General features: G+C 52.5%; 1 protein-coding gene across 1 annotated transcript in view; it reads right to left on the bottom strand.

The window, feature by feature from the left end:
- LOC116937258 (mutS protein homolog 4-like) overlaps window positions 1-18,745 on the bottom strand; it is a 33,073-nt gene that overhangs the window by 1,677 nt on the left and 12,651 nt on the right. The window contains exons 10-20 of the mRNA XM_076062982.1: window positions 18,476-18,550; window positions 15,865-15,929; window positions 11,513-11,690; window positions 9,952-10,080; window positions 7,892-7,995; window positions 6,486-6,610; window positions 5,638-5,838; window positions 5,101-5,219; window positions 3,791-3,919; window positions 3,455-3,692; window positions 77-165 (exon numbers count right to left, since the gene is read on the bottom strand). Coding sequence (XP_075919097.1) covers window positions 77-165; window positions 3,455-3,692; window positions 3,791-3,919; window positions 5,101-5,219; window positions 5,638-5,838; window positions 6,486-6,610; window positions 7,892-7,995; window positions 9,952-10,080; window positions 11,513-11,690; window positions 15,865-15,929; window positions 18,476-18,550 — 1,452 coding nt within the window. The remainder of the gene's footprint in view (window positions 1-76; window positions 166-3,454; window positions 3,693-3,790; window positions 3,920-5,100; window positions 5,220-5,637; window positions 5,839-6,485; window positions 6,611-7,891; window positions 7,996-9,951; window positions 10,081-11,512; window positions 11,691-15,864; window positions 15,930-18,475; window positions 18,551-18,745) is intronic.

Below are 18,745 nucleotides of genomic sequence, written 5' to 3'. Positions count from 1 at the left end.
GGTCACGGGGGGGGGGGTCACGGGCGGGTCGCGGGGGGGTCGCGGCGGGGGTGTCGGCGGGGGTCAGCGTTGTTACCCAGCTCTTGCCGCCGATCCGAGCCAGCAGCCCCGTGGCGTCGCGCAGCAGGGAGGGCGGCAGCGATGACAGCGTGGCCATCTCCAGACCTGGACGCGGGGCACGCGGAGGGGAAGGCGGAGGGGGGGTTGGAGGGGGAGGTGGCCGTGAGACGCCGACCGCGTCGCGGAAGGCGACGGCTTCTTCTTCACGATGTTTGAGGCGCCGGCGGCCTCGGCAGGGCCGTCCCCACTTTGTGCCGCGATGAGTTTTTCCGGGCCGAGGGGTTTCCCCCCTCCCACTACCGGGACCTCGCGGAAATGCTCGGCAAATCTGAAAACCTGTTCCCTGGGGGTCGGAGATCGGGTCACCGTTCTTTCCCCCAATGATGGTAATTGGTTGTGGCGCCGCAGGTTACTTTCTTGATGGGAGTTAAAGAGCGATTTGTGATCGCGGGCCACTGATGCAGACTCCATCTCCTCGGCAACCCGCGACCGCCACCCATCCTTGCGGCGCCTCGCGGCTCTCCGAACCTCCGAGCGAGGGCTGCGGTAAGCCTCCTCATTCTCCGCCGTGGGATTCTGTAGCCGATGATAGTGGGCCTGTCGCCATCCTGAACACCTCCTCTGTCAGCCAGGGTCTCTGGGGAGGTCTGGACCGCGTACCCAAAGCAGCCATTTCAGCTGCATGAGTCACAGTCCTAAACCTCGCCCATTTACCCTCGACATCAGGAGGAGTGGGGGACGATGCCAATCCCAGCCGGCAGAGCATGCCACTAAGGGTTTGAATGGGGTCCTGGATGTACACCCACCACCGGAGTGGAAGAATTGCAGGTGCATCTTACAGATTACAAGTCGATGGTCAGAGGGCAGATCAGCTCCACGGTAGGTCCTGGTGTCAGGGACATGGGCTCGCATCCGCTGGTCCGTCACTATGTAGTCCAGCAGATGTTCTTGCTTGGACCCGGCATGCATCCATGATGTTGTGTGGATGCACCGATGCCGGAACAACGTGTTGGTATTTACAAGCCCATGGGCTGCACAAAAATGTAGCAGCCTCCTGCCGTTGTTATTGAGCTGGTCTGGCCCATTCCTTCCAATCACTCCAGACCAGGTGCATCATGACCAACTCGGGCATTCACCCAACAAGATGACTATCCCGAGGGGCCACTTTAGCTCGCACCTGTGACAGGAGGTCATAGAAGGCATCCGACTCATCGGCCTTGCCTGGATCCCTCCACGGATGTTCGTCTTCGGTGGGGGAATAAGTAACCACGACCACCACTCCTCACATCCGGTTGTTGGGAAGGCGAGCCCAAAGTAGCCTGGGGCTTACAGCTTCCCACACCTCACCACCACGCTCCCACGCCCCCTTCATTCTTTTGTTTAGAAGAAGAGCCACTCCCTGTTGTTTGGCAGTCTCCTGCCGTGAGAAGAGGACTGTCCACCCCTCATGGTGGTAGGAGCCAGAGCCGGTCCACCGGACCTCCTGAATACCACAGAGATCCAGGCGGTACCGGTCCAGCTCCCGACAGAGGAGTGGCAGCCTCTCCTCCGCAGTGAGCGTTCGAACATTCCACGTGGCCACCCGTAGTGGTTTTTCGTTGTTTCTGGAGGAGCCCCGAGGGTAGATATTCAGTCTCCTGGCTCTGCCAAATGGGGTTTGGTCAGGAGACGTCATAGACGCCTGTCCCCCCGGGGCCTCCGGCACAAGCTTATTAGTTACATATTTCGGTTTAACTCGTGGTTTCGTGGTAATTAATTGAAGGTGGAAGGGTTACCAGCCCCTCGCACCTGTCCAGAGCCCCCGTTTAGCCCCTGTGGTAGACACATTTGCCATGAGGGGAGGAGCCAATCAAAATTGGATCTCCCCCCAAAGCACTGTCCACAACAGAGTTGCCTGTCCGGCACCGCGAGGAGGTAGGGGGTTGTTTTGCCGGACCACACACACACACATGTACACACACACACACACGTACACACACACACACGTACACAACAACAACAACAACCGCCATTCGCCACTAAGTGGCGGTGACGTCACCACGACGCTTGTGCCAGGCTATGTGCACCGTGAGGCCACGTGAAGTGTCGAACGCCCGCTGGCAGGAGGTCACTGGGCAGACCCAGGTGCCACGGGTCAACTGACTGAGATGACTGGCTGATGCACCACCTGTGCCCCCTACTGTGCCAACCTGCTGTGCTTTAGCCACCCGGCGCTCCGCTCGTTGTTCTGAGCATCGCTCCTCCGCCCTCCGTTGTTGTTGGAGGGCGACTGCCTCCAACTGCCCAGTAGCATCCTTCATGAGCCTCCTCCACAGAGGCCGATCTTGACACCGCTGGTACCAGTCATCGGCAAGTCCACTCAGCTCCACGTCCTCCTGTACCACATCACTCCATCTCTTCTCTAGCCCGTGCCGCGCCTGCTTAGCCCCCTCAATCCGGCCAAACAAAAGCTGTTTCGGCATGCGGGCTACATGACCCAGCCATCGCAGCCTTGCCTGCCGGAGGAGCTCACCGATGGGACCCTGCCCAGATCTTTCAAGGATTTGTGAGCTCCTCACACAATCCAGTCTGGTTAAACCCAGGATGGATCGTAGGCAGGCCAGCCTAAATGTTTCTAACCGGCGAAGATGTTCCACTAGGGGGGTCCACGTTTCGCAAGCGTAGAGAAGGGAGGGAATGACCGTGGCCGAGAAGACCTGAAGCTTAGTGCGGAGCGACAGACCAGGTAGCTTCCACACAGCGTTACGCAACCGATGAAAATATATTGCCGCTCGACTGATTCGGAGTGAGACCTCTGCTGTTAAACTGGAGCCAGTCATAAGCACACTGCCCAGGTATGGGAAACTCTCCACTCTCTCCACAACTGCCCCATCACCGATTGGGAGTTGTGGGGGTGTAGTGTCCGATGGTACAAAATACCCAGGCAGGTGCTTAGTTTTGGTGGGGCTGATGGTAAGGCCCCACCTCTTAGTGGCACGCTCCAGTCTCAGCAGCAGCGTCTCCAACTCCTCCTCTGACTGAGCAGCTATTACCAAATCATCAGCATACATAACGTGGTTGAGCAATAGGGAGCCATCCCTTGACCGCACCCGGGCATCGATTAGCCTCCCATTATATCTGTACCATATGGAGATTCCCCCGGTACAGCTATTGAAGGCTTCATGAACTACGTGGTCAAAATAGATGTTAAATAATGTGGGAGCCAGAGGACATCCCTGTCGCACCCCAAGGTGTACAGGGAATGGCTCTGACTCCCAGCCACGTAGTTTTACCCGGGCCCGCTCACCATCATGAAGGTCCTTAATGATCGTGAGCAGAGGGTCAGGTACTCCAAAAGCACGAAGAACACACACACGTACACATACACACACGTACACACACACACGCGTAGTACCGTAGTGCGTGTCCGGCGTGTGCCCCTGCACCAGCTTGTACGTGCACGTCACACGTGGCACCGTCCGCGAGTCGTCGGCACCAGCGGCTTTACCGTCACGACGGCCGGCCCAGGGCAGCTGCTGCTGCTGCTGCTGCTGATTGCGCGACTCCACCAGGAAGTGGCTGTTGGAGACGTTGGGGTAGAGGGTAGAGAGGTGGCTCAGCTCCAGGTGGTGGGTGGCGAAGATGGTGAACGTCTGGGGGGGGGGGGGGGGAGACACACAGGGGTGGTGAGGGTGGTGAGGGTGGTGAGTGTGAGTGGTGAGTGTGAGTGGTGAGTGTGAGTGGTCACCACCTTGCGCTGCAGGAGACACTCACAGACCGAGTGACAGATCCCCAGGGCCTCGTGGACCCCGGTGCCCCTCCCGAGCTCGTCGATGATCACCAGAGAGCGGTCGGTGGCTGTGCGAACTATGTAGTTCACCTGGGGTCATGGGGGTCACCGGGGGTCACCCACCCACTCACCCACACACACACCCACCCACTCACCAACTCACTCACTCACCAACTCACTCACTCACCAACCCACTCACTCACCCACCCACTCACCCACCCACTCACACACCCACCCACTCACCAACTCACTCACTCACCCACCCACTCACACACCCACTCACCAACCCACTCACCCACCTACCCAACCACTCACCCACCCACTCACCCACCCAACCACTCACCCACCCACTCACTCACCCACCCACTCACCCACCCACTCACCCACCCAACCACTCACCCACCCACTCACTCACCCACCCACCCACTCACCCACCCACTCACCCACCCAAACCACTCACCCACTCACTCACTCACCCACCCACTCACTCACCCACCCACCCACTCACCCACCCTCTCACTCAACCACCCACTCACCCACTCACTCACCCACCCAACCACTCACCCACCCACCCACTCACCCACCCACTCACACACCCACTCACCAACACACTCACCCACCTACCCAACCACTCACCCACCCACTCACCCACCCAACCACTCACCCACCCACTCACCCACCCACTCACTCACACACCCACTCACCCACTCAATCACACACCCACCCACCCACTCACCCACCCACTCACACACCAGCCCACCCACCCACTCACCCACCCTCTCACTCACCCACCCACTCACCCACCCACTCACACACCCACTAACCCACCCACTCACCCACCCACTCACCAACCCACTCACCCACCTACCCAACCACTCACCCACCCACTCACCCACCCAACCACTCACCCACCCACTCACTCACTCACCCACCCACTCACACACCCACCCACCCACTCACCCACCCTCTCACTCAACCACCCACTCACTCTCTTACACACCCAACCAACCACTCACCCACCCACTCACACACCCACCCACTCACCCACCCAACCACTCACCCACCCACTCACTCACCCACCCACTCACACACCCACCCACCCACTCACCCACCCTCTCACTCAACCACCCACTCACTCTCTCACACACCCAACCAACCACTCACCCACCCACTCACACACCCACCCACTCACACACCCAACCAACCACTCACCCACCCACTCACCCACCCACCCACCCACTCACCCACCCACCCTCTCACTCCCCACCCACCTCTCTCATCTCGATGGTGAAGGTGGAGGAGAGTGGCTGGATGTCGTCGTCCACACCGATGCGAGTGAAGATCTGATCAGCGATCCTCACGCAGGCAAAGTCGGCTGGCACGAAGCAACCTGAAGCAGTGGTAGCACCCAAACACTCACTCACTTACTTACTCACCTACTCACTCACTCAAACACTCACTCACTCACTTACTCACCTACTCACTCACTCAAACACTCACTTACTTACTCACCTACTCACTCACTCACTCAAACACTCACTCACTTACTTACTCACCTACTCACTCAATCACTCAAACACTCACTCACTCACTTACTCACCTACTCACTCACTCAAACACTCACTCACTTACTTACTCACCTACTCACTCACCAACTCACTCACTCACTCACCCACCCACTCACTCACCAACTCACCCACTCACTCACCAACCAACTCACTCACCAACTCACCCACCCACTCACCAACTCACTCACTCACTCACCCACCCACTCACTCACTCACCAACTCACCCCCCCACCCACTCACCGATCTGTGCCATCACCTGGCAGAGTGCCACCTGTCTCAGCAGCGTGGACTTGCCGCTGTTGTTGGGCCCCGTGACAATGAGGAAGTTGGAGGCGTCCGACAGGAAGACGTCGTTAGGCACCAGCGGCCAGCCCAGCACCCGCTCCAGGATGGGGTGGCGAGCCCCTTTGAGGGCCAGCGTGTCAGAGAATTCCGGACGGACTGCAGCTCACCACAGACAGTGGGGGGGAGGTCACGGGAGGTCACGGGGGTGAAGGTCATGGGGGTGGAGGTCAAGGGGGGGAGGCACGGGGGGGAGGTCATGGGGGGGAGGAGTCAAGGGGGGAGGTCGCGGGGTAGAGGTCACAGGGCGGAGGTCACGGGGGCGGAGGTCATGGTGGCGGAGGTCACATGGGGAGGTCACAGGGGTGAAGGTCACGGGGGCGGAGGTCACGGGGGCGGAGGTCACGGGGGGAGGTCACGGGGGGTGAAGGCCACTCACTCACTCACTCATCCACTCACCCACTCACTCACTCCCTCACTCACTCACCCACCCACTCACTCACCCACCCACCCACTCACTCACTCCCTCACTCACCCACTCACCCACTCACTCACTCACTCACCCACCCACCCACCCACTCACTCACTCCCTCACTCACCCACTTACCCACTCACTCACCCACCCACCCACCCACTCACTCACTCACCCACCCACCCACTCACTCACTCACCCACCCACCCACTCACTCACTCACCCACCCACCTACTCACCCACTCACCCACTCACTCACCCACCGACTCACTCACCCACCCATCCACTCACCCACTCACTCACCCACTCACTCACCCACCCACCCACCGCGTACCGGACTTGGTGAGCGTGGTGCGGTGAGCAAATGCCAGCAGCATGTCCACCATGGACACTGCGTCAGCAAGCTTGTAGAGACACACAATGTCCTCCCGGATCTCCGCAAACAGCTTAGACAACACCCTGGGCACGGAGACAGAGCGGGGGTCACCCTCCCCCCCCCCCCCCAAAGGGTGTTGTGTAAAGAGTAGTGTACAGTAGTGTATAGTGTGCATAGTGTAGTGTACAGTAGAGTATAGTGTAGTGTATAGTGTAGTGCATAGTGTAGTGTAGTAGTGTACAGTAGTGTATAGTGTAGTGTATAGTGTAATGTATAGTGTAGTGTAGTAGTGTACAGTACTGTATAGTGTAGTGTATAGTAGTATAGTGTAGTGTATAGTGTAGTGTATACTGTAGTGTATCGTGTATAGTGTAGTGCATAGTGTAGTGTATAGTGTAGTGTACAGTAGTGTATAGTGTAGTGTATAGTGTAGTGCATAGTGTAGTGTACAGTAGAGTATAATGTAGGGTATAGTGTAGTGTAGAGTGTAGTGTATAGTGTAGTGTATAGTGTAGTGTATAGTAGTGTATAGTGTAGTGTATAGTGTAGTGTATAGTGTAGTGTAGTAGTGTACAGTAGTGTATAGTAGTGTATAGTGTAGTGCATAGTGTAATGTATAGTGTAGTGTATAGTAGTGTATAGTGTAGTGTATAGTGTAGTGCATAGTGTAATGTATAGTGTAGTGTATAGTGTAGTGTAGTAGTGTACAGTAGTGTATAGTGTAGTGTATAGTGTAGTGTATAGTGTAGTGTATAGTAGTGTATAATGTAGTGTATAGTGTAGTGTATAGTGTAGTGCATAGTGTAGTGTATAGTAGTGTATAGTGTAGTGTATAGTGTAGTGTATAGTGTAGTGTATATTGTAGTGTATAGTGTAGTGTATAGTAGTGTAGTGTATAGTGTAGTGTATGGTGTAGTGTATAGTGTAGTGTATAGAAGTGTAGTGTATAGTGTAGTGTATAGTAGTGTAGTGTATATTGCAGTGTATATTGTAGTGTGTAGTAGTGTAGAGTATAGTGTAGTGTATAGTGTAGTGTATAGTGTAGTGTATAGTAGTGTATAGTGTAGTGTATAGTAATGTATAGTGTAGTGTATAGTGTAGTGTATAGTAGTGTATAATGTAGTGTATAGTGTAGTGTATAGTAGTATAGTGTAGTGTATAGTGTAGTGTATAGTAGTGTATAGTGTAGTGTATAGTGTAGTGTGTAGTGTAGTGTATAGTGTAGTGTATAGTGTAGTGTATAGTAGTGCAGGGCATAGCCAGGGGGTTCCTCTGCAACCCCCACAGGTAGAAGCGGCAGTGAGTCAAGGAACAGATGGAGATTAGTCCACCACACTCTGCCTGGGGCAGGGGTGTTCCCTCACACGTTGGACATGAGGTAGATCTCCTCCACGGCCTCTTGGCTGCGGCAGTTCAGCCTCATGAGGTCCATGGTGGTGTAGCTGAGAAGGTTCCCACGTTTGCTCACCTGGTGAGTGAGGGGTGTTGAGTGATGAGTGAGGGGTGGTGAGTGGTGAGTGAGGGGTGTGGTGAGTGGTGAGTGAGGGGTGGTGAGGGGTGGTGAGTGGTGAGTGAGGGGTGGTGAGTGGTGAGTGAGGGGTGGTGAGTGGTGAGTGAGGGGTGGTGAGTGGTGAGTGAGGGGTGGTGAGTGGTGAGTGAGGGGTGGTGAGTGGTGAGTGGTGAGTGAGGGTGGTGAGTGGTGAGTGAGGGGTGGTGAGTGGTGAGTGAGGGGTGGTGAGTGGTGAGTGAGGGGTGGTGAGTGGTGAGTGGTGAGTGAGGGTGGTGAGTGGTGAGTGAGGGTGGTGAGTGGTGAGTGGTGGGGTGAGTGGTGGTGATTGGTGAGTGGGGGGTGGTGAGTGATGAGTGAGTGGTGGTGAGTGGTGAGTGAGGGGTGGTGAGTGGTGAGTGATGAGTGAGTGGTGAGTGAGGGGTGGTGAGTGGTGAGTGAGGGGTGGTGAGTGGTGAGTGAGGGGTGTGGTGAGTGGTGAGTGAGGGTGGTGAGTGGTGAGTGAGGGGTGGTGAGTGGTGAGTGAGGGGTGGTGAGGGGTGAGTGAGGGGTGTGGTGAGTGGTGGGGTGAGGGGTGAGACTCACACGTAGACACATAGACTCACACATAGACTCACACATAAACACATAGACTCACACATAGACACATAGACTCACACATAGACTCATAGACTCACACATAGACACATAGACTCACACATAGACTCACACGTAGACACACACATAGACTCACACATAGACACATAGACTCACACATAGACTCATAGACTCACACATAGACACATAGACTCACACATAGACTCACACGTAGACACACACATAGACACATAGACTCACACATAGACACATAGACTCACAGATAGACTCACACACAGATACACATAGACTCACACATAAACACATAGACCCACACATAGACACATAGACTCACACATAGACACATAGACTCACACATAGACTCACATATAGACTCACACGTAGACACATAGACTCAAACATAGACTCATAGACTCACACATAGACTCACACGTAGACACATAGACTCACACATAGACACACACATAGACACATAGACTCACACATAGACACATAGACTCACACATAGACACAGACCCACACGTAGACACATAGACTCACACATAGCCTCACACCTAGACACATAGACTCACGTAGACACAGACTCACACATAGTCTCACACCTAGACACATAGACTCACACATAGACTCACACATAGACACAGACTCACACATAGATACAGACTCACACTTAGACACATAGACTCACACATAGACACAGACTCACACCTATACACATAGACTCACACCTAGACACAGACTCACACCTATACACATAGACTCACACATAGACTCTGGGTCTATGAGTGGTGAGTCTGTGAGTGGTGAGTCTATGAGTGGTGAGTCTGAGTCTCTGTGTGATGAGTCTATGGGTCTCTGCGTGGTGAGTCTGTGGGTCTCTATGTGATGAGTTTATGGGTCTCTGCGTGGTGAGTCTATGGGTCTCTGTGTGATGAGTCTCTGGGTCTCTGTGTGATGAGTCTATGGGTCTCTGTGTGATGAGTCTATGGGTCTCTGTGTGAGTCTATGAGTCTCTGTGTGGTGAGTCTGTGGGTCTCTGTGCGATGAGTCTATGGGTCTCTGTGCAATGAGTCTATGGGTCTCTGTGTGATGAGTCTATGGGTCTCTGTGTGATGAGTCTATGGGTCTTTGTGTGATGAGTCTATGGGTCTCTATGTGATGAGTCTATGAGTCTCTGTGCGGTGAGTCTGTGGGCTCTGTGCGATGAGTCTATGGTTTCTGTGCGATGAGTCTATGGGTCTCTGTGCGATGAGTCTATGAGTCTGTGTGGTGAGTCTGTGAGTCTCTGTGTGGTGAATCTGTGAGTCTCTGTGCGTTGACCTTGATGAAGACCTCTGGCAGACGCTGTTCGGGCTGCAGGGAGTGAGCGGACGTCTGGATGTAAAAGCCACGCACGGCGCTGTAGCTCATGGACATGGGCAGGTTGTGAATCTCGGAGAGCTGTTTGATGATCTCTGGGAGAGAGAGAATGGGCAGGTTGTGAATCTCGGAGAGCTGTTTAATGATCTCTGGGAGAGAGAGAATGGGCAGGTTGTGAATCACGGAGAGCTGTTTGATGATCTCTGGGAGAGAGAGAATGGGCAGGTTGTGAATCACGGAGAGCTGTTTGATGATCTCTGAGAGAGAGAATGGGCAGGATGTGAATCACGGAGAGCTGTTTGATGATCTCTGGGAGAGAGAATGGGCAGGTTGTGAATCACGGAGAGCTGTTTGATGATCTCTGAGAGACAGAATGGGCAGGTTGTGAATCACGGAGAGCTGTTTGATGATCTCTGGGAGAGAGAGAATGGGCAGGTTGTGAATCTCGGAGAGCTGTTTGATGATATCTGGGAGAGAGAGAATGGGCAGGTTGTGAATCTCGGAGAGCTGTTTGATGATCTCTGAGAGAGAGAATGGGCAGGTTGTGAATCTCGGAGAGCTGTTTGATGATCTCTGAGAGAGAGAATGGGCAGGTTGTGAATCTCGGAGAGCTGTTTGATGATCTCTGGGAGAGAGAGAATGGGCAGGTTGTGAATCACGGAGAGCTGTTTGTTGATCTCTGGGAGAGAGAGAATGGGCAGGTTGTGAATCACAGAGAGCTGTTTGATGATCTCTGGGAGAGAGAGAGTGGGCAGGTTGTGAATCACGGAGAGCTGTTTGATGATCTCTGGGAGAGAGAATGGGCAGGTTGTGAATCACGGAGAGCTGTTTGATGATCTCTGAGAGACAGAATGGGCAGGTTGTGAATCACGGAGAGCTGTTTGATGATCTCTGGGAGAGAGAGAATGGGCAGGTTGTGAATCTCGGAGAGCTGTTTGATGATATCTGGGAGAGAGAGAATGGGCAGGTTGTGAATCTCGGAGAGCTGTTTGATGATCTCTGAGAGAGAGAATGGGCAGGTTGTGAATCTCGGAGAGCTGTTTGATGATCTCTGAGAGAGAGAATGGGCAGGTTGTGAATCTCGGAGAGCTGTTTGATGATCTCTGGGAGAGAGAGAATGGGCAGGTTGTGAATCACGGAGAGCTGTTTGTTGATCTCTGGGAGAGAGAGAATGGGCAGGTTGTGAATCACAGAGAGCTGTTTGATGATCTCTGGGAGAGAGAGAGTGGGCAGGTTGTGAATCACGGAGAGCTGTTTGTTGGTCTCTGAGAGAGAGAGATTGGGCAGGGGAGAGAGGGGGAAGAGTGGGGGAGAAAGGAGGAGAGGGGGGGGGAGATGATGGTGGAACCCACGACCTCCTGCGTACCAGGCGAGGTAGTTGACATCTCGCAGCCACCGTGATGATGACGATGATGAGAGAGACACGCAAACTCCAAACGTACAGCAGCAGGCGGTAGAGAGAGAGAGAGGAAAAGAGAGATACAAAGACGGCCGGGGAGGGCTACGGGTGGGTCAGCCGTGCCGTGCCTTCGATGTCTCCGACGGCCTCGGAGAGGATGCGCCGAGCGAGGTCCAGGAAGCCGTTGAGGCCGGGGCGCACGACGTGGCAGCGCCGTGTCCTGGCCGAGAGGAGGTTGCCCTTGCGGAAGGGCAAATCGTCGGTCAGCACCGTGCGCAGCTTGCCCAGGATCGCAGGGAACCTGGCACGGGGACAGCGGGGGAGGAGACGCGGTGGGGGTTGTGGTGTCGCCGCCGCCATCGACGCCGCCACCGTCGCCGACAACAACAACGACGACGGCAACCGCCGTTCACCACTAAGTGGCGGTGACGTCACCACGACGCTTGTGCCAGGCCATGTGCACTTCGAGGCCATGTGAAGTGTTGAACGCACGCTGGCACGAAGGTCACGGGGCAGACCCAGGTGCCAGGGGGGGACTGAGTGAGATGAGTGGCTGATGCACCACCTGTGCCTCCTACTGTGCCAACCCGCTGTGCTTTAGCCACCCGGCGCTCCGCTCGTTGTTGTGAGCATCGCTCCTCCGCCCTCCGTTGTTGTTGGAGGGCGACTGCCTCCAACTGCCCAGTAGCGTCCTTCACGAGCCTCCTCCACAGAGGCCGATCCTGACACCGCTGGTACCAGTCATCGGCAAGTCCACTCAGCTCTACGTACTCCTGTACCACGTCACTCCATCTCTTCTCTAGCCCGTGCCTCCTGTACCACACCACTCCATCTCTTCTCTAGCCCCCTTGATCCGGCTGAACAAAAGCTGTTTCGGCATGTGATCGCTGGGCATGCGGGCTGCATGACCCAGCCAACGCAGTGTTGCCTGCCGGAGGAGCTCACTGATGGGACTTTGTCCAGATCTTTCAAGGATTTGTGAGCTCCTCACACAATCCAGCCTGGTTAAACCCAGGATGGATCGTAGACAGGCCAGCCTAAATGTTTCTAACCAGCAAAGATGTTCCATTAGGGGGGTCCACGTTTCACAAGCATAGAGAAGGGAGGGAATGACTGTGGCCGAGAAGACCTGAAGCTTAGTGCGGAGCGACAGACCAGGTAGCTTCCACACAGCGTTACGCAACCGATGAAAATATAATGCCGCTTGACCGATTCCGAGTGCTGTTAAACCGGAGCCGGTCATGAGCACACTGCCCAGGTATGGGTAACTCTCCACTCTCCCCACAACTATCCCATCACCAATTGGAAGTTGTGGGGGTGGAGTGTCCGATGGCAGAAAATACCCAGGCAAGTGCTTAGTTTCAGTGGGTAAGGCTCCACTTCTTAGTGGCAAGCTCCAGGTTCAGCAGCAGCGCCTCCAACTCCTCCTCTGAGTGAGCAGCAATTCCCAGATCATCGGCATACATTACATGGTTGAACAATCGGGAGCCATCCCTTGACCGCACCCGGGCATCGATCAGCCTCCCATTCTATCTGTACCAGATGGGAATTCCTCCGGTACAGCTACTGAAGGCTTCACGAACTACGTGGTCAAAATAGATGTTTAATAATGTGGGAGCCAGAGGTCATCCCTGTCGCACCCCAAGGTGTACAGGGAATGGCTCCGACTCCCGGCCACGTAGTTTTGCCTGGGCCCGCTCACTATCATGAAGGTCCTTAATGATCATGAGCAGAGGGTCAGGGACTTCGAAAGCACGAAGAACAACCCAGAGCCCAGGCCTACTGATGGTGTCATAGGCCTTGACCAGGTCAATAAAGCGGAGATGTAGGTCTTGTTGGAATTCCCTACACCTATACTATACTGTAGACAGAAAATATGACATGTTGCAGGAACGCCTTTTCCTGAAACCGCATTGGGGTTCCGCATGCCTCTCCTAAGCGTGCCTTGAAAGGCGATGTTGAATAATCCTTGCCAGGACCTTTCCCGGCACACTGAGGAGTGAGATACCCCTGTAGTTGTTACAGTCTGTGCGGTCCCCTTACTACAAAGAGGGGGACCACCAGGGCATTCTTCCAATCCTGCGGAACCCATCCAGTGGTCCAGACTGTTGTTATGATGTCATGTAGGGCAGTTTGTGAACAAACGCCACCCTCCCTCAGCATTTTGCTTGGGAGATCGTCTCTGCCCGGTGCCTTTCCTGGTCTCAGACTCTGGATCGCCTTCAGTACTTCCTCAACAGATGGCACCTCAGCCAGCTACTCACAGGGGGTGACTTCTTCCAATATTTGAGGCACCGCAGCCTCAGTAGTGTCATCCCCACTTTGGCCCACGATGTTTTCCAGGTTGAGGGATTTTCCCTCCCCCAGGACCTCACAGAAATGCTCAGCAGATATGCAAACCTGTTCCTCGGGGTCGGAGATCGGATCACTGTTCTTTCCCCTAATGATGGTAATAGGTGTGGCGCTGCTGGTTATATTTTTTATGGAATTAAAGAGCGATTTGTGATCGCGGGCCATTGAGGCAGACTCCATCTCCTCAGCAACCCGCGACCACCACCCATCCTTGCAGCGCCTCACGGCTCTCCAAACCTCCGAGCGAAGGTTGCGGTAAGCCTCCTCATTCTCCGACGTGGGATGCTGTAGGCTATGAGAGTGGGCCTGTCGCTTTTTCTCAGCCAGCCTGAACACCTCCTCTGTCAGCCAAGGTCTCTGGGGAGGTCTGGACCGTGTACCCAAAGCAGCCATTGCAGCTGCATGAGCCACAGTCCTAAATCTCGCCCATTGTCCCTCGACATCAGGAGGAGTGGGGGACGATGCCAACCCCAGCCGCACTGAGACCAGGCCACTATGAGTTTGAATGGGGTCCTGGGTGTACACCCACTACCGGAGTGGAAGAATGGCAGGCGCATCTTACAGATGACTAGTCAATGGTCAGTGGGCAGATCAGTACCATGGAAGGTCCTGGTGTCAAGGACATGGGCCCGCATCCGCTGTTCCGTCACTATAACATCCAGTAGATGGCCTTGCTTAGACCTGGCATGCATCCATGATGTTGTGTGGATGCGCCGATGCCGGAACAGCGTGTTGGTAATTATAAGCCCATGGGCTGCACAAAAATCTAGCTGCCTCCTGCCGTTGTTATTGAACGGATCTGGCTCATGCCTTCCAATCACTCCAGACCAGGTGCCAGCATCATGACCAACTCGGGCATTGAAGTCACCCAACAAGATGACTCTATCCCGAGGGTCCACTTTAGCTAGCACCTGTGACAGGAGGTTATAGGAGGCATCTGACTCATCGGCCTTGCCTACATCCCTCCACGGATGTTCATCTTCGGTGGGGGCATAAGTAACCACGACCACTACTCCTCACCTCCGGTTGATGGGAAGGCGAGCCCAAAGTAGCCTGGGGACTACAGCTTCCCACACCTTACCACCACGCTCCCACGCCCCCTTCATTCTTTTGTTTAGAAGAAGAGCCACTCCCTGTTGTTTGGCAGTCTCCTCCCCTGAGTAGAAGACTGTCCACCCCTCACAGTGGCAGGAGCCAGAGCCGGTCCACCGGACCTCCTGATTACAACAGAGATCCAGGCGGTACCGGTCCAGCTCCCAACAGAGAAGTGGCAACCTCTCCTCCGCAGTGAGCATTCGAACATTCTACGAGGCCATCCGTAGTGGCTTTTCGTTGTTAAAGGAGGAGCCCCGAGGGGAAGGATTCAGTCTCCTGACTCCGCCAAATAGTGTTTGGCCAGGAGACGTCATAGATGCCTATCCCCCCGGGGCCTCTGGCACAAGCTTATTAATTACATTTTTCATTCATGGTTTGGTGATAATTAATTGAACGTGGATGGGTTACCAGCCCCTCGCACCCATCCAGAGCCCCCAATTGGCCGCTGTGGTGGCTACAAACGTCATGAAGGGAAAAGCCAAAAATCTAAATAGGCACCTCCCCCCATGGCACTGCCCACCACAGCGTTGCCATCCAGCACCAAAGAGGAGGTAGGGGGTTGTTTTTGCCACCGTCACAACCCCCACCATCACCACCATCACCCTCACTACCGTCACCACCACCACCATCACCACCACCCCCACCACCACCCACACCACCACCCCCACTACCACCACCGTCACCACCGTCACCACCGTCACCACCACCCCCACCACCACCCCCACCACCAGCACCACCACTACCACCGTCACCACCATCACCCCCACCACCACCACCACCCCCACCACCACCCACACCACCACCCCCACCTCCACCCCCACCACCACCACCACTGTCACCACCCCCACCATCACCACCACCTCCTCCACCACCCCCACCCACACCACCACCACCACCTCTTCCTCCACCACCATCACAAACCACCACCACCCCCACCACCACCCACACCCCCACCACCGTCACCACAGTCACCACCATCACCACCACCACCACCCCCACCACCACCACCAGCCTGGTCTCCTCGTCACCTGCAGTCCAACAGGGAGCTCTGGTAGGCTGTCAGCAGTGGAGTCTTGCAGGGGCTAAGCGCTCGCTGGGAACACAGCAGGGGAGAGATAGGTGAGGGTGACACCTGCACCTGTCACTCACCACTCACCACCTCACCACTCAACTCACCTCACCCTTCACTCAACACTCACCCACCCCTCACCAACCCCTCACCTCACCACTCACCACCTCACCACTCACCACCTCACCACTCACCACCTCACCACTCACCCCACCACCCACCTCACCACGCACCACCTCACCACTCTCCTCACCACTCAACTCACCTCACCCTTCACTCAACACTCACCCACCCCTCACCAACCCCTCACCTCACCACTCACCACCTCACCACTCACCTCACCACCCACCTCACCACTCACCTCACCACGCACCTCACCACTCACCTCACCACTCACCTCACCACTCACCTCACCACCCACCTCACCACTCACCTCACTACTCACCTCACCACTCACCTCACCACCCAACTCACCACGCACCACCTCACCACTCACCTCACCACCCAACTCACCACGCACCACCTCACCACCCAACTCACCACGCACCACCTGACCACTCAACTCACCTCACCCTTCACTCAACACTCACCCACCCCTCACCAACCCCTCACCGCACCACTCACCTCACCTGCCACTCACCCTACCTGTGGGTGTTGTGGAGGCACCCCCAGTGGCAGCTGTCTCTGTGTGTGAGTCTGCTGTTGCCTAGGGGCACCCCCAGTGGCAGCTGTCTCTGTGTGTGTCTGCTGTGGCCTAGGGGCACCCCCAGTGGCAGCTGTCTCTGTGTGTGAGTCTGCTGCTGCCTAGGGGCACCCCCAGTGGCAGCTGTCTCTGTGTGTGAGTCTGCTGTGGCTTAGGGGCACCCCCAGTGGCAGCTGTCTCTGTGTGTGAGTCTGCTGTTGCCAGGGGCACCCCCAGTGGCAGCTTAATGATAATGATAGTGATGATAGTGATGATAGGGATTAACGATAATTAGTGATGACAGTGATTAATAATAATTAGTGATGATAGTGATTAACAATAATTAGTGATGATAGTGATTAACAATAATTAGTGATGATAGTGATTAACAATAATTAGTGATGATAGTGATTAACAATAATTAGTGATGATAGTGATTAACAATAATTTGTGATGACAGTGATTAATAATAATAATTAGTGATGATAGTGATCAACAATAATTAGTGATGATAGTGATCAACAATAATTAGTGATGATAGTGATTAACAATAATTCGTGATGATAGTGATTAACAATAATTAGTGATGACAGTGATCAATAATAATTAGTGATGATAGTGATCAACAATAATTAGTGATGACAGTGATCAACAATAATTAGTGATGATAGTGATTAACAATAATTAGTGATGATAGTGATTAACAATAATTAGTGATGATAGTGATTAATAATAATTAGTGATGATAGTGATTAACAATAATTAGTGATGATAGTGATTAATAATAATTAGTGATGATAGTGATTAATAATAATTAGTGATGATGGTGATCAACAATAATTAGTGATGATAGTGATTAATAATAATTAGTGATGATGGTGATCAACAATAATTAGTGATGACAGTGATCAATAATAATTAGTGATGATAGTGATTAACAATAATTAGTGATGATAGTGATTAATGATAATTAGTGATGATAGTGATCAACAATAATTAGTGGTGATAGTGATCAATAATAATTAGTGATGATAGTGATTAACAATCATTAGTGATGATAGTGATTAATGATAATTAGTGATGATAGTGATTAACGATAATTAGTGATGACAGTGATTAACAATAATTAGTGATGATAGTGATTAACAATAATTAGTGATGACAGTGATTAATAATAATTAGTGATGATAGTGATTAATAATAATTTGTGATGACAGTGATTAACGATTAGTGATGATAGTGATTAATAATAATTAGTGATGATAGTGATTAACAATAATTAGTGATGACAGTGATCAATAATAATTAGGGATGATAGTGATTAATAATAATTAGTGATGATAGTGATCAACAATAATTAGTAATGATAGTGATTAACAATAATTAGTGATGATAGTGATTAACAATAATTAGTGATGATAGTGATTAACAATAATTAGTGATGATAGTGATTAATAATAATTGGTGATGATAGTGATTAACAATAATTAGTGATGACAGTGATCAATAATAATTTGTGATGATAGTGATTAACAATAATTAGTGATGATAGTGATTAATAATAATTAGTGATGATAGTGATTAACAATAATTAGTGATGATAGTGATTAACAATAATTAGTGATGATAGTGATTAGCGATAATTAGTGATGATGGGTGATCAACAATAATTAGTGATGACAGTGATCAATAATAATTAGTGATGACAGTGATCAACAATAATTAGCGATGATAGTGATTAACAATAATTAGTGATGATAGTGATTAACAATAATTAGTGATGATAGTGATTAACAATAATTAGTGATGACAGTGATTAATGATAACTAGTGATCATAGCGATGAACAATAATTAGTGATGACAGTGATCTTGGGCAGGCGATGTAACCTGCAGTGGAGACACCAACTCCAGGACATGCTTGAGGTGGATGGCGTAGTTGATCTTAGACTCAGCAGTTCTCAACTGGAACAGGGTAGATGGATAGACAGATACATAGATAGATACATTTTGATTTAAAGCTTTCGTGACTGCAGGGATTAATATTCTTGGTTCTTTCGGTAAAGTCACCACGTAGAAAGGGAAACTATAAAATAATAAAAATATAAAACAATAAAATTATCACGAAGTTTCGACTGCAACACGAGCAATCATCATCAA

The sequence above is a fragment of the Petromyzon marinus genome, unplaced genomic scaffold (assembly GCF_048934315.1).
Source record: "Petromyzon marinus isolate PM22_M1 ecotype Great Lakes invasive population unplaced genomic scaffold, UKy_Petmar_22M1.pri1.0 PM_G_Scaffold_83, whole genome shotgun sequence".
Taxonomy (NCBI): Eukaryota; Metazoa; Chordata; class Hyperoartia; order Petromyzontiformes; family Petromyzontidae; genus Petromyzon; species Petromyzon marinus.
This window is presented reverse-complemented; position numbering and strand designations above follow the sequence as displayed.